General features: G+C 43.1%; 1 protein-coding gene and 1 pseudogene across 1 annotated transcript; one reads left to right on the plus strand and one right to left on the minus strand.

The window, feature by feature from the left end:
* Window positions 1-12,741: 12,741 nt before the first annotated feature.
* On the minus strand, window positions 12,742-13,412 carry LOC128738304 (selenoprotein F). Its single transcript, XM_053833341.1, has 3 exons — window positions 13,336-13,412; window positions 13,156-13,265; window positions 12,742-13,097 (listed from the first exon to the last, which is right to left on the minus strand). The coding sequence occupies exons 1-3, from the start codon at window positions 13,378-13,380 to the stop codon at window positions 12,761-12,763; spliced, it is 492 nt and encodes a 163-aa protein (XP_053689316.1). The 5' UTR covers window positions 13,381-13,412; the 3' UTR covers window positions 12,742-12,760.
* Window positions 13,413-13,493: 81 nt separating this feature from the next.
* On the plus strand, window positions 13,494-15,587 carry LOC128736026 (putative GTP-binding protein 6; annotated as a pseudogene).
* Window positions 15,588-16,501: the final 914 nt, after the last annotated feature.

A 16,501-nucleotide genomic window follows, 5' to 3' on the forward strand; every position in this document is an offset into this window, starting at 1 on the left:
AAAATTGATAAACTTTTCTTCAACATGTAGCATATCTGTGAAAATCTGTGATTTTCAAAAATATCTGTCATCTGTGATCACAGATTCTGTGCTTTAAAATGACGAAAAAATCTGTGATTTTACAGAAAAACCTGTGAAAATGGTAACCCTGCCGGCAACGTCATTTTCAATTGCATATCGTCACTCGACAATGAAACAATGAAGCTTCGGTTTCAACTGAAGCAACACCGCTTCGCTTCAAAGCTGGCTTCAATCAGTGTCAGTAAAACGGGTTTCACTTCAGCATGACGACCGGTTTTAAAGTTTCACTTTTCTATCAAATATTCAGTAGAAGTTCAGTAATTTTTAACGCAAATAAATTGAATTTGAGTAACATTTCCTATATATATGTCCACACATGTAATATTTAATTTTCGTGCCTGACTTTCAGTTGTCGTCACTTGGAACAGTCACCGACTTCAACTGACGCTTGCTTGAAGCGTTCTGTTCAATAAATGTAACCAGTCGCTTCATGTATGATGCGAAGACGAGAGAAAGTCAGCTTCATTTATTTGTTTCGACTATGCCGGGTCCTGGTTTAAAGCACAAGAAAATTTGCAGGGCTGGTTGTACGATCCTCGTCGTCGTTGTCAGCAGCTTAGAGTCGAGATGGTTCGTGCTGTTTTAAGCTTCATTCAACTTGGTTTTGGGTTACTCGTCGCTCATTTCGCAGGCGTTTCTGAAGTTGTAGTTTTTTCTTTTTAAAAAATATAAAAATGTCGGTTAGACTCGGTCTAGCCATTTCGCACGTTAAGTCCCTCTGTTCTGTGTGCCGGTGGGGTTGTTGAATAGAACCGTTTTTCTTACGATGTATCCTGTACGCCGTAGCTTACCGTCTATCGCCAAATCCGTTAGTAGTCTCCTCAAGTAGTGTCCTTTGATTCATGCAGCTGCATCACACTTCACTTCCAGCTTGTACTCCGCCAAATATCGTCCGCAAGGGCGTGTATGTCCTCAGTGCGCATTGTTAAATCCCTAAAAACTATCGGTCTAGTAGGGGGCTTGTAATTGTCAGCTTCGTACGGTGGCTTATGCCTCTTGATCGTACCGTATTGCGAAGGACAAAGTAGACTCGATGTAGACTGCTTGAATACGTTGCTGGATCTGTTTTATGTTGCTGTCCGCGGCCACCCGCGATCCCACACACACGAACCCATCTACCACTTCTCGTTTGAGCCTCTATCATATATGTATTTTGTCTTCGACGCATTTATTTTAGCTCAATCCTCCTGGCCTCTGCTTTCAGTCTAGCGCAAATGGCCTCCGCTGTGGTAATGTTTCTGGTTTTAAGATCAAAGCGCATAGCCTGCGCAGTTTGCTACAATTACTGAAAATCAAACTTCTCGATTGGATATCTGCTTGTCGAATTACCCCCTCAAGAGCGATATTGAAAAGCATGCAAGATAAGTTGTCAGCTTGTTTCGACCCTGGCCGCGTCTCGACGAGACTCGATCCTATGGACTCTTACTGCCTCTCCCAGCCGAGATTCGGACATACAACATGCCTCGATGCCAACTTAGAGGCAAAATTTTCTTCTTTTATTTTATTTCAATACGATTTTTTTGTCAAATGAAGAACACTCAATTTCAACCTAAATAGCTTTTAACTGAAAATAATTCTCCATTTCTTGAATAAACTGCATAAGTTTAGGCTATATTCGATTTTTTTTTGTAAAACCACCCCCAAGAAATTTTTCTGGCTACGCCCCTGTCCCTGGATAATCATTTTATTCTCTTCCATTTCTAACTTTCACTAACGGCGGTGAAAAACACAGGTTTCATATTTTTTAAGCATTCAAGTTAATTTTGAAAAGGTAATTTCGGAACTATTGATACTTCGTCAATGATGCAGTCTACGTGAACATTCGTCGGAGTCGGTTGCGGCTTCACCGTCGAGCGTCTGCATTTCGCATTACAAAAATTGTCCGTTCCAATCAGAGTATGTATCTAATCCATTTTTATTTCACTACATTGTGTGTGGACCTGCAATGAATGAGTTTTCCACCGGGATCCAAGCTGTAGCACGCGACGCTTTTTCTGGTGTACAAACTAAAAATTATTGAAGAAGTAGTATAGATAGTAAATGGTTGAATAATGCGCTCCAAAACCGCCACAAAGTTCCACAGCCTCTTATTCAGCAACTCCTATCTCTACCTCCTGGCTGGTAAACGGCTGAATAATGCGTACCGTCGGTGCCTTGGGCACGTGTAGGCATAAAATAGACCCTACAGTGGTTCATAGCCTCTTATTCAGCAACTCCTATTCCTACCGCCTCGTGGTACCAGCCGGGATACGAGCAACTTTGGTGGAGATCGGGTAACCAACCCCGGTGGAAGCCAAGGTCGTATGCTGACAGGAAAGGAGAGCTCTTTCGAGCTTCGTTGGCCCTCCGGCGAAACAGGGGGTTGGTGTAGCAGGCTTTGCAAGCCGTCACCACGAAAAATACTAAAGCATGGAACGAAGAACAAATATATTCTTACTGGAACAATCGGAATAGACCCACGCGACGAAAAAGGACTATGGATTGGAAACTCGGGACGTGGAACTGCCGATCTCCCAACTTCCAAGGGAGCACTCGAGTGCTCTCCGACGTATTGAAGAGCCGCAAGTTCGACGTCGTAGCGCTGCAGGAGGTGTGCTGGAAGAGCTCAACGGTACGTACGTTCAGAGATGGACATACCATCTACCAGAGCTGCGGCAACACACACGAGCTGGGTACAGCTTTCATAGTGATGGGCGAGATGCGGAAACGGGTGATTGGGTGGTGGCCAATCAATCCTCGAATGTGCAGGTTGAGAATCAAGGGCCGATTCTTCAACATAAGCATCATCAACGTGCACAGCCCTCACCTCAGAAGTACCGATGACGACAAGGATGACTTCTACGCGCAGTTGGAGAGTGAATACGACCGCTGCCAAAAACATGATATCAAGATCGTCATCGGGGATTTCAATGCTCAGGTCGGCCAGGAGGAGGAATACAAACCGGTGATTGGAAGGTTCAGTGCACACCAGCGAACCAATGAAATGGGCCTAAGACTTATCGACTTTGCCGCCTCTAAGAATATGGCCGTACGTAGTACCTTTTTCCAGCACAGAATCCACCATAAGTTCACCTGGAGGTCACCAAATCAGACAGAATCACCGATCGACCACGTTTTGATCGACAGTCGGCACTTCTCAGACATTATCGACGTCAGATCCTATCGAAGCGCTAACGTTGACTTGGACCACTACCTAGTGATGGTTAAGATGCGCCCAAGACTCTCCGTTGTGAACAACATTCGGTACCGACGCCAGCCTCGGTTAGATCTCGCGCAGCTGAAGCAGCCAGACGTCGCCGCAAACTACGCGCATTCACTCGAAGTTGCACAAAGCCCCTCTCGAGGACTGTTGGAACACTATCAAAACAGCCATCAGCAGTGTAGCGGAGAGCTCCATCGGGCATGTGGCCCGGAATCAGCGGAACGATTGGTTTGACGATGAATGTAGGAGGGTGATGGATGAGGAGAACGCTGCGCGGGCGGCCAAGATGCGCAGTGCCACACGTCAGAACATGGAAAGACACAAACAGAAGAAGATGCAGCGAAACCAAATCTTTCGGGAGAAAAAGCGCAACCTGGAAGAGCAGGAATATGCAGAGTTGGAGCGGCTGCATCGTTCTCAGGAAAAGCGGAAGTTCTACCAGAAACTGAACGGATCCCGCAAAGGCTTTGTGCCGCGAGCCGAAATGTGTCGGGATAAGACTGGCAGTATTCTGACGGACGATTGTGAGGTGACGGATAGGTGGTTATCTGCCCGATCTACAAAAAGGGCGACAAGTTGGACTGTGAGAACTATCGAGCGATCACCGTTCTCAATGCCGCTTATAAAGTGCTGTCCCAAATCATTTTCCGCCGTCTATCACCAATTGCGAATAGATTTGTGGGAACTTATCAAGCCGGCTTCGTCGAAGGTCGGTCTACAATGGATCAAATATTTACACTGCGGCAAATCCTCCAGAAGGGCCGTGAATATAGAGTTCCCACGCATCATTTATTCGTTGACTTCAAAGCCGTATATGATACCATCGACCGGAAAGAGCTATGGAAAATCATGGACGAGAACAGCTTCCCCAGGAAGCTCATCAAACTGATTAAATCTACGATGGATGGTACGCAGTGCTGTGTTCGGATTTCGGGTGGATTGTCAAGTTCATTCGAATCACACAGAGGGCTTCGTCAAGGTGATGGTCTTTCATGCCTGCTGTTCAACATAGCGCTACAAGGTGTTATGAACCGAGCGGATATCAACACGCGGGGCACGATATTCAACAAATCTAGTCAATTCGTCTGCTTTGCCGATGACATGGATATTATCGGCAGAACATCTGTGGCGGTGGCTGAACAGTACACCAGACTAAAGCGCGAAGCAGAAAAGATTGGGTTAAAGGTAAATACGTCTAAAACAAAGTACATGCTGGCCAGCGGAACCGAGGCCGAACGACACCGCTTGGGCAGTAGTATATTGATCGACGGCGATGAGTTTGAGGTAGTCGATGAATTTGTCTACCTTGGCTCACTGGTAACGGCGGACAATGATACCAGCCGTGAGATTCGGAGGCGTATTATCAGCGGAAGTCGTGCTTACTATGGGCTCTACAAGCAATTGCGGTCGAGCAGACTAAGTCCCCGTACAAAGTGCACCCTGTACAAGATGCTTATTAGACCGGTTGTTCTCTACGGGCATGAAACATGGACAATGCTCGAGGAGGACCTGCGAGTGCCCGGAGTTTTCGAACGACGAGTGCTAAGAACGATCTTCGGCGGCGTACAGGAGAACGGAGTATGGAGGCGGAGGATGAACCATGAACTCGCACAGCTCTATGGCGAACCCAGTATCCAGAAGGTGGCTAAAGCTGGACGGATGCGATGGGCAGGGCATGTTGCAAGAATGCCGGACAACTGCCCTGCAAAGATGGTGTTCGCCTCAAATCCGGTAGGAACAAGACGACCAGGAGCGCAGCGAGCAAGATGGTTAGACCAGGTGGAGCGAGATCTGGCGGAGAGTACTCGGTGTCCGAGGAATTGGAGAGCGGTAGCCCTCAACCGAGTTACATGGAGAAATTCTGTTCAACAGGCTTTGTCTTAGGACGGCAAGCCACCTAAGTAAGTAAGTATCTCTACCTCCTCGTGGTACCATCCGGGATACATTCCTTAGTGGAAATCGGACAACCGGTGGAAACTAGGGTCGTTTGTGGACAGAGAAGGGGGCACTCATGCGAAGGTTGAGTGTAAACTCTCCGCCTGCAGGACGGTTCTTGTAAAAGGCATAACTACTAGGAACCAAAGCGTGGAGTCCAAAGCTCCTAAAGGAGATGGTTTTAATAGCTGTTATCCATGTCTATTATATAAAAACTTGAATGGATAAACCCCTAACCCAAGGTGTGACGCGACCCGTGCCGAAAGATGAATGGTGGAGGATGTTCTATAAATTCTCTCGCCGCAACGGAGCCTGTGGAGTACCAGGGCGCCTCCACAGAATCTGCCCCTGCTACATCAAGCCGGTCACTGCTGCAGTGGACGATTTCTTACCGTGCATGCTCCCTGTGCCGAAAAAAACAAAGACACGAAAGAGGTGGAGGGGATAATAGAAGTATAGGGGAGGAACATCTAGCCCTGTTCCTCGTCTATCCTCAATACACCGATATTAGCACGCTTACCGGTCTTGAGACAGGACATTTTTCGAGTAAATATCATGTTCGGAATCTTGGTTTCGTACAAGAATTTTTAACCACGGAACACTTACTCTGCAATTGCGGAGCACAAATAGTACGCAGACTGCAATATCTCAAAAAGGGGAGATATGGTCTGCGTCGCCGATCAGGGTAACAAAGTTCAAAACCAAGTCACCTCTGATTGGCACCTGCGTAGCTTCTGCTACCAGCCTATAACTTCCTTAATAAGTAATAGGTCAGCTTGAAGTGTACAGAAAAAGTTATAAACGGGACATTCCACAATAGTTCAAAATAATGGACGCAGTTGTAAGGGTACCCAACAGAAGAAGAAGATTGAAGAAGTAGATTCGGTAAAGTGTTATGATACGGTGCTACAATGCTAGTAGCTCTTTAGTAACTAAGTAAACGTTCACTTGGCTACTAGCATTGTAGCACCGTAAATACAAAAGATACAGCCCAACTCTATTCAGAAGATCAAGTCCTAGATAATAACTAATTCTTCAATCGTCCCATATATAACTTTTTCAAATTCTGCTTGACTGAAACGGTACTGTCAAATGAATGTGAATTGAGTCAAAGCAATTGTGCCATCCCTGACCAGGTTTTTATAAATGTATTTACTGCATTCTTCTTGCCAATTTTAACACAGAATATATATTTTCATGAACAGAGTTTTTGTTTCAAACAACAAAACTGCTTTCGAAATTTACAGAACCAATGACTACTCATTTCTCCTTAATTTTTTATCTTTTGCCTTATAAAATGTGAGTCTCGAAATTCGGTAATGCTCGGTGTCACTCAAAATATTTCGAAAAACCGGAGAACAGTTCTATTGCCTACTATCAGTCTAGCAGATCTTTCAGTATTGAATTGCAGATAGCAGATGTTTCAGTATAAATTGAAAGCTTAGCTGTCAACCTGGACCACTTGACCAAATATTTCGGCTTCACTCAAACTGTGCACGGGTACTCTCTTCTAAAATCCAAATGTTTCTTATCGATGGATTGGTAAACAGCCCAAAATTCACATGATGACCACTTGAAATTTATTAAATACTAGCTGACCCGGCAACCTTCGTATTGCCACAAATTGAACTGTGTTGTACATAAATCGTGAATCTCGGATGACCTTTGTCACAATCTCGAGTTTGGCAAGTTTCTGAGTTCATAGGTGTTTTAAGATACAAATTTTCCTCAGAGTAAAGTAGAAAACAACTCCCCCCATTGCTTAGACTGATAAAATACAGCGGATAACATTTAAATATTCGCCATCATTACAAATCATTTCGCCGAATACCATTTTGCGGAACACCAATTCTCGGTTGACCATAACGCGGAATATAGAGTTTCGCAGAATACCATTTCGCGAAAAACCTTACGCGGAATGTACCATTTCACGGAAAATCTTTTCGTAGAAAGTACCATTTCGCGGGGGTGACCCAACTGAAGGAAAGTAATAGAGGTCAGTAGATCTAGGAAAATAAATAAACCTAGATAGAGGTGATCTCTATAGGGTCTGCCCTCCTCTGTGGCCGGCGCTTCCGACGGCAGGTCGGCGGCAACACTCGCGGCCTGTGGCTGTCTCGCGCTGAATTATCTAAGGTTACTATTGATAGTTTTTGGTAGTCTTGTTGTTGATTAATGTTTTATGAAAGAGTCTAAAATTTCTCGAGTTCGATTAGTTTTTGAGTTACGGAAAAATTTCTGTTTTATTTGTATGAGAGTCCTTATCCCCCTACCACAGGGGTGAGGGGTCTCAAACCATCATTAAAAAATTCCTGCCTGCAAAGCCCCCCACATGCCAAATTTGGTTCTATTTGCTTGCTTAGTTCTCGAGTATTTGAATTTCATTTGTATTTCATTTGTATGGAAGCCCCCCCCCATTTTATAAGGGAGAGGGGTCATTATTTCCTCCTAAAGAGGGGAGGGGTCACAATTCACCATAGAAAAAAATTTGCAAAAGCACCCACATGCTAAATTTGGTTCCATTTGCTTGATTAGTTCTGGAGTTATGAGGAAATTTGTATTTCATTTGTATGGGAGCCCCCCCCCCCTCCTAAAGTGGGGAGGGGTCTCAATTCACCATAGAAAAAATTCTTGTCTCCAAAAACATGTAAAATTTGGTTCCATTTGCTTGATTATTTCTCGAGTTATGCAGAAATTTGTGTTTCATTTGTATTGGACCCCCCTCTTAGTGGGGGGAGGGTTTCTAACCATCATAAGAACCTTCCCTGGCTCCAAAAACCCCTATATGCAAATTTTCCGGCCGATCGGTTCAGTAGTTTTCGATTCTAAAAGGAACATACGGACAGACAGACAGAAATCCATTTATATAGGTATAGCTTATAATCGTTGGCTGGTAAACGTCTGGGTAATGCGTACCATCGGTCCGTTGCGCACTGGGCGTCAAAAAGACCCTCCCTACAGTGAGTGGTTCATAGCCTCTTACCCAGCAACCCCTATCCCTACCTCCTCGTGGTACCACCTGGGATACGAGTAACCTCGATGGAGATCGGGTAACCTACCCCGGTGGAAAGTAAGGTCGTATATCGACAGGGAAGGTCTCCTTTGAGCAACGTCGGCTCTCCGGTGATTTTGTGGGGTTGGTTGCGTGAACCACTAAAAAACCAACGCAATGAACGACGTAAATAATATTGGGTGCTTTGCCCGAAGTTAAACGCGGTCTAAAGGAAACACCGCGCCTGAAACAAACACCGCGCTAGAACTGTTGCCAGAATGTTGTAAACAGGCATGTTGTTCACCTAACTGGGTCGTCAAAAGTAACTAAAACTTTATGATTTCTGTGTAATTTCTTCCAATAATATCAAAATGCCTTCCCATGGCTAGGTGGTTTGTCGCGCACTTCGGCACACTCCTAAGCTTAGTTCTGCATGTAGAATGTAATATAGTTTAAGTTAGATATATGTGTAGTATGTAGTATAGTATTGCATAATTTATCTTTATGTGTAGCATGTGTCTCCTAAAGCGGAATGGAGCGGAATTGAACGGATTTGATTTTAAATTCAATCTGTTTAGGCCGAAGCACCGGGAGGGCTTACTCAGTTCCCTAGATGAAGATTTTGACTTACTCATGAAAATTTTAAATTATCGCTAGATAGAACGAACGAGTGTTTAAAAATGATGTGGTGTCTTTATTTGCGTAATCGAGACATTTTCTATGAGATTGTCATAGAATTTGTGGCTGTTATGCGATGATGGACAGCACAGCACTGAAAATATTCACACACGTACATGTATACATGTGTATGCATGTATGAGTGTGCATGGGTGTATAGGTATGAATGAATATATGTTTGAATGTTCTATGATGAGTCGGAATTTTTTCTTATACCTATGCTGCCAAACTACAATTATTAATGGGCAGGAAGTTATAGTCAGTAGCTGTGGTTCCTGTGTCAGTTTCCTATGTTATTACTATTATTACTAATATTGCTATCGTTGTTGTTACAGTCACCTCTATTGTATTGTTTTGGATGTAATTAAATGTAATTATTGTTATTTTCTCAATTCCCTCCTTATTAGAATGAGTTGCATGTCTTGTGACTAACCGCGTTGACGGTATTCAACTAACAATATAAAATTATCATGAATGACGCTGTTTGTCTCCCAAGGACCCTCCTTATGCTGATGAGCTGCTGTCGGAGAGTCCATCAAGTCGGACGGTGGCAACTCACCGGCGGCCTGCTCCTCTCCATTCTTGCTGCTGTCGTCGCGGTTGGACTCAGTGGATCTCTCGAAAAGCCTTATAGCCTCGATATGCATTTTGTTCTGTCCATTGCCCAATCCTGGCAGACTTCAACTGGAATTCCACATTCCACTAAATCTTTTTAGAGTATAGCTCTTCAAGTTCAAGTAAGTATACCATCATTCCCACTTCCTAAATATATGGCCATGGTATGAGGATTTTTTCGATTCAATACCATCCTCACAGAATTATCAACTTCGTTAACATCGTTAACTTATTAAGTCTTGCTTCAGTGACAGCTTGCACTTAAGACTTAACACGGCATATATACATATCTCCAAGTGAAGTTCTACATGATCCTTTCTTAGTTACAGAATTGCTTCGATTTAAACACATTCTGAAGAGCATACCGACAAATCGGTTGACTACTGCTACAAATAGACAATTACTGCCACCGGGAATAATACGAGCGAGTACCAGTCCCCATTATATCGCATCTGCTCTATTTTTCGGAAGTTCGAGTAGTTTTTCGATAGTTCTGAGCGATAATATTGCTCTTGAATAATATTCCGCACAAAATATTCGAAAATTAACGCCAACAGCTACAATACTGCAAAGATGGTAGATAAAGAAGCGGCTGTGGCTTTTAATGAGCATAGGTGGTTGAACAGCGCTGGGTTGCCGACCGTAATGACATGGGTAGTTGGAGAGATGAGTAGCGTCCATCCTAGCGAGTAGTTAGTCGGTAGTAGCATAGGCGATGGACAGACATAGATTTCTTCTGATATTACTAACCCGAAAATTGCAATCAATATGTTGACTAAAATTTTCCCCCTTTTCTTTTTCTTCTCTTTTTCGTTGTCTGATTTCGGTCGTTGCTCCTCACGGCGAGCCTAACGTTGTCGTGGGGGGCAACGAGGGATCAGCTACAGGTTGAAGATGTTGGAGCGGGCGACGTGAAGTCAACGTAGGCCCTGTGTTATTACGAATATACTAACAGAAACATGCAGAGAAGCGGATAAACAAAAGGAAGGAGAAGATCAAGATAAGTACTTTCATTGTTATTGCTTATACAATTGTAGCGGATCTGCACAGTCAAGTTCTGTCATTTCTTTTTCCTACTCATTAATTCATCATTATCAACGCATTATGGCGCTAGAGTTGTCCGCAAGGACTCTTTTATCGTTATCACAACCACCTTCTCTCAGCCTTGGACAGACTTGACTGCCCCACCTCGTGCTGCAAACAGAAACAGAAACAGAATTTCTTCCAATAATATCAAAATCGAACCGGCATGAAAGAGCATTTCATTTATGAGTTGCGCGGTGGATAATTTTCAATGAAACTCACAATATGTAACTCTAATCGGAACAATCAGCCAAGATCCAGGCGACGAAAACGCACTAACGATTGAAAATTAAGAACACAGAGCTGTCGGTCTCTAAATTTCCTCGGAAGTATCCACGTGCTTTCTAAAGAAGTAAAGAACTGCAAGTTTGACATCGCAGCGCACAGGATGTATGTTGGAAAGGAACGATAATACGTACGTATAGTGATGGTCACATCATCTACCAAACCTGCGGTAATATACACGAGCTCGGCACAGCTTTTATAGTAATGGGCGAGGTGCAGAAGCGGGTGATCGGGTGGTGGCCGATACGATACCTACGCCCGCCACGGTATAATCTAACGTGACTGAAGCAACCGGATGTCGCCGAAAGCTACGCGTTATCTCTCGAAACCACACTACCGGAAGAGGGTAGGCTGGATGAAGCCCCTCGTGGACCTTCTTGAATGCCGTGAAAACAGCCATTAACAGCATGGCAGAGAATGTCCAAGGCCATGTGGCACCAAATCAATGTAACGTAATGGTTTAACGAGAAGTGCCAGCATATATTGGATGACAAGAACGCAACGCGGGTCACGGGAAAAAAGAGAAGCGGAGACAGCAAACCTCACTATTCCAGGAGAAGAAGCGCCACCAGGATGAGGAGCGTCAAGAACTCGAGCAGCTGTACCGCCTTCACGACACACGGAAATGCTATCAGAGACGAAAGTTTTCGTGAAGCTTATGCACTAGCTTAGGTTAGGTGAATATGTATTAGTTTCAGCTTCGTGTAAACCGTATAAGGAGCGAGCTGTAATTGTCACTAAAACATGGCTTCCTGTCATACGCCTGGTTTAATGAGTAGCTACTCGATATTTCTGTTGTATGAAATGTAGATTTCTTTCAAATTAAATTTGTCACGCAATGTTTTAGTGACTAGAATCACAATTCGCTCCCCACATGTTTTACACGAAGCTGATGACTAATACATATTTGCCTAACCTAAGCTGGTGCGTACGCTTCACGAACTCTTCCTTCCTCTTCCGAGGTAAGGTTTGTTGTGGGCTCGAAACGAGATGGGCTCTAAACTTGTGTTACAATATAGGGATGCGCATTCATATAGGGATGCGCATTCATATAGGGATGCCAGCGGCCTGCGTTAAATCGTCGAGCTCCTCGACTTAATTGTCTTATCTGACCTACTGCAAATACAGCAATAATTCGCTAATTCAGGGTTCGTTAATTGGGTCATGTGACAACTAGAATGTAAAAATTCTATTGATTTTTTGAGTTAAGAAATTCCTAACAACCTAGCTAACAACTGTAAGTCGATTCAATTAGCGAATCAGTTAGAGTGCAGTCGTGACCCATTTAACGAATTCAGACTGTATTTGGTCGGTGTTAAGTTAAGACCGAACCAAGTGACAAAACTCTCATTTCGAGAAAAACGCGTTCAAAGTTTGGTTTATAATGGTTCGAAATCATCTCATAACTTTGACTGTTTGCAACATTTATGTAGTCTGATAATAGTAAAATGCAGCTTAGAAAATTCTTGATCGTTTGCTGTTATTAACTTCTTTCTCTAAATTTTGCGACTTGATCCTGTCTGATTTGACACCGACCATTTGTTTTATAATCGTTCGCATCTAATATCGATGACTCGATTTTTTGTAGTTTATGTTTTGAGTTTTAAAACAAAATCAATGCGTGCTACTGTCACTTGACGTTCAAGTACGTTATTTTCAGTGATCAAAATTAACGATATTTTCGATACAGGGGCGAAATTCTTCGAAACCTTGCGCACCAACACGAACTCGCAAAAAGAACGTCTATTCGCTGTGAGTAAGGTCAGGTAAGATAGTTGCAGAAGTCCCGACCAAAAGTTTCCAGAACTTTTCTAGATGAGGTATCAAATGTTTTGTGAGCTTCGTTTAGTAAATATACAGGACATTCACGGTTTGTTGGATTATTGTATTCACACTCTATTTGTTCTTAAATAATCATCCTCCATTAAAACTTTGCTTAGCCTAGTTTCGAAAAACTCCTGTACAGTATCAGTATTCCATTTGGTAATTGATAATGTTTCTTTTACATTACCGAGTTCGTCCATTAGCTTGACAATCGGATCCAATCCACGAACGTATTTGATAGATAGATTAGGAAACTTCGATGGGCGGTCGCTTTTGATAAATGCCTGAATTTGTGGATAAGCACCGAATTTGCAGGTACACACTTCTAGCACTGCTTTTGGATATACTTTAAGTTTACCATCACTATCAATATCTTTTTGGCAGCATTCACGACAGTGGTCCCTGAAATTGAGAAAGCAATGTGACACCTAATATTTTTTATGAAAAACTTACAACTTACTTCAACTCATCCAGCCCATATTCACTTAAGCTACTACATGATGAGCAAAACAGTTGCGATTTAATAAATCCGAGATCTCGGCAGTCTTTTGAGGTGAACTCTGCATTCAACTGTTGTAAAAATAGGTGAAATTAATCTTTTTATGACTGGTTCATTATTTCTAATCTAGATATTACTTACGTTGAGTACAAACTGCAAACATATTAGCAAAAATATCCTAATCATTTTGAAAACAAAACTATTATGAACACACGGAACTAGCATTGGGCGATACTGTATCTGTATCGAAAAAATCGATACTTTTGGGCCGATACATCGATATTTTGGATCGATACTGAATGTCCCGATACCGGTCAGTATCGATGCTAAAACGCCTATATTTGTATCGATACCTTTATAGTAAAAGCTAGAGAAACTAAAATGCTTATCCTAATTCAGCGGTTCCCAAATGGGGATTCGCGAACCCCCAGGGGTTCGCCAAAACTTTAGTTCGCTGCAGAACAGTATAGGGAAATCCGTCAGGGGGTACGCGAACCGAAAAAAGGTTGGGAACCGCTGTCCTAATTAATAACCTTACTTATCCTAATGCGATGTCCGTTAGGATTTCATTTGCATAACAAACTCGGTCCATGGCTGTTCGCCTCCAATTTCTCGAATGTCCCACACTTTCCAGGACTTGCTCCATTAAATGGAGTCCATTTGGTCTAACCGTCGAGCACGCTGCGTACCTCTGCGCCTTGTACCAACCGAATTCAAGGCAAACATCATTTTTACGGGATTGTTTTCCGGCATTCTCACAACATGTCCTACCCATTGTACCCTTCCAGCCTCAGCAATACTTCTGAATACTGGGTTCGCCGAAAAGCTGCGTCAGCTTGTGATTCATGTTTTTCCTCCATACACCGTACTCACATACACCACCAAAGATGATCCTAAGCACACAACGTCCAAAAGTGGCCATGGCCGCTGCAGCGCTTTCAAGTCTCTGTCGAGCATTGGCCACGTTTCGTGCCCGTAGACTATCGGTCTTATTTGCGCTTTGTACATGGTACATTTGGTACAAGGATGAAGCTTGCCAGATTTTATGGTCTTGTAGAATCCGTAGTAAGCACGACTTCCGGCAAGAATGGTGAGGTGCATTTCTCTGCTGCAGTTGTTATCCGACGTCATCAACGACCCGAAGTACACAAACTCGTTCACCACCTCGAACTTTTAGAAATTAAAATAAGAGGTGTACCTAATCCAGCTTTCCACGAGCGCTAATGGCGGATATTGAGCACAAGTGGGCACAATCTTTTGACATTTATTGGAGGAGCGTCGAGTTCGCCCTGACGGAGTTACTATGGATACATTCATGATTGTTTGTTGTTCGAGTGTAAAAATGTAAACATTGTTTAATTTTGCAGATCAGCTGAAGTGACTACTACGAGATATAAATACACTGATTCCAGTAAATACAAAGACTATAAAGGGAAATTTAAGAGTGCCAACAGAGAGATCGCTGATTCGACCGATGGAGCAGATTTAGATGAGTTCAGCTTGGATGATGCCGACTACGACACCATTGCCAACAATGCCATGCGAATGCAGAAAAGGCTGCACAACGAACAAAACGTGTTTATCATTCAACCATACATAAAGTGGGGACCGAAAAACTCTTCCAGCAAATCAGAACATCAACTTGCGGATGCGGAAGCGTTGGTTCGTTCGATACCCAAATGGACAGTAGAGTACGCCCTGAAAGTTCCGCTGGAATCGCTAGATAAAAATCATCTTTTTGGCGTTGGGAAACTGGAAGAAATTAAAATGTGTTTGCAAAACCTGCAAACTTCTGGAACGTTAATCACTTGTGTATTTGTCAGTAAGGGCACTTTGTCTCTGGTGCAAAAGCAGATACTAGAAGAACATTTTAAACTTCCCGTAATGGACCGTTATTCTGTAGTAATACAGATTCTGCGCTTGCATGCCATAAGCACTGAAGCTAAACTGCAGGTTGCAATGGCCGAAATTCCATACATTTGGAATCAGATGAAGAATCAAGACTCAGTACTAAAAGTCGTATTTATCTTACCGAATCACAAAGGCACATGCTTCGCATCCGCGAGAGAAAGCTGAAAAATGAACTGGCATCTATTCGGTCGCATCGCGATTTGCTCCGCAATAGACGCAAACAGAAAGCCTATCCAATTGTTGCTGTCGTGGGCTACACCAGTGCCGGTAAAACCTCTCTGATTAAAGCCTTCACCGAAGAAAAATCTCTCGAACCGCGGAATCAGCTATTTGCCACGTTGGATGTAACGGCTCATGCTGGCTGGCTTCCATGCAAGCTGGAAGTACTCTTTATGGACACCGTCGGTTTTATGGCGGATATCCCGACGGGACTGATCGATACTTGCCGATGTCATCGTCCATGTACAGTTGCAAGAAATTGAGCGGCAAATTCTGGTCGTTACCGGTCGCCAAAAGCTTATTATACGCGTTCCTATGGGCGGCCAAGAGGTGGCTTGGCTATACAAGAATGCAGCTGTAACGGAAACGGCTGCCGATCCTCGGGATAGTCAGCGGCTGCTGGTCGGAGCGGTGATTACCGAAGCCAAACTACAACAGTTTCGGCATCTGTTTGTTTAGAGAAGGGCTTTGTGAGCCTACGCCTAACTTCATCCATTAATACAACGAGTTGTGCAAAGTAATTAAGTCTAGTTCATGTAAATAAACACACAACTGGTTGATAGCAAGAGTGAAAAAATATTATCTTATTGAACGAAAAATTCGACTTTTTGTATTCAATAACCAGGTCCATCACGCTTTCAAAGCGCTCGAATATATGAAAACCTTGAAAGACGATTTTAATGTGCAGCCGATTGCATTTCAACATTAAAATTTACGACCACAAAAAACTTAAATCAATAATTGTTGGTGTCTAATTTTAACGAATCTAGCAATGGCTGTCATCCAAGCTGTAACATTAACCGAATTAACCGGCGAGTTGTGTCTTAAAGCTAACAAGTCGTAATTAATTTTATTTATCTATTAATCGCTGATCTGCAAAATTGAACAATGTTTACATTTTACACTCGAACAACAAACAATCATGCATGTATCCATAGTAACTCCGTCAGGGCGAACTCGACGCTCCTCCAATGAATGTCAAAAGATTGTGCCCACTTGTGCTCAATATCCGCCATTATCGCTCGTGGAAAGCTGGATTAAAAGTACGGCGGCTAATTTTTTTCGATAGATAAACTAACTCTGCAAAAATAGATGCATTCCTAGTTCCAGTCTTAAATCAAATTTTAAGTAAAATTTCAATTTCAATTTGAAATCCAATTTCAAGTCAGGATTTCTT

This window comes from Sabethes cyaneus, chromosome 2, assembly GCF_943734655.1.
Source record: "Sabethes cyaneus chromosome 2, idSabCyanKW18_F2, whole genome shotgun sequence".
NCBI lineage: Eukaryota > Metazoa > Arthropoda > Insecta > Diptera > Culicidae > Sabethes > Sabethes cyaneus.

What these genes read in the sequence shown, in the direction of transcription:
- LOC128738304 (XM_053833341.1), bottom strand. Translation starts at nt 13,380, where the DNA reads ATGATTAGGATATTTTTGCTAATATGTTTGCAGTTTGTACTCAAC. An exon ending in GTTTGCAGTTTGTACTCAAC is followed by an intron (nt 13,266 to 13,335) that starts GTAAGTAATATC and finishes TTTTTACAACAG; the next exon opens with TTGAATGCAGAGTTCACCTC. An exon ending in TATGGGCTGGATGAGTTGAA is followed by an intron (nt 13,098 to 13,155) that starts GTAAGTTGTAAG and finishes TCTCAATTTCAG; the next exon opens with GGACCACTGTCGTGAATGCT.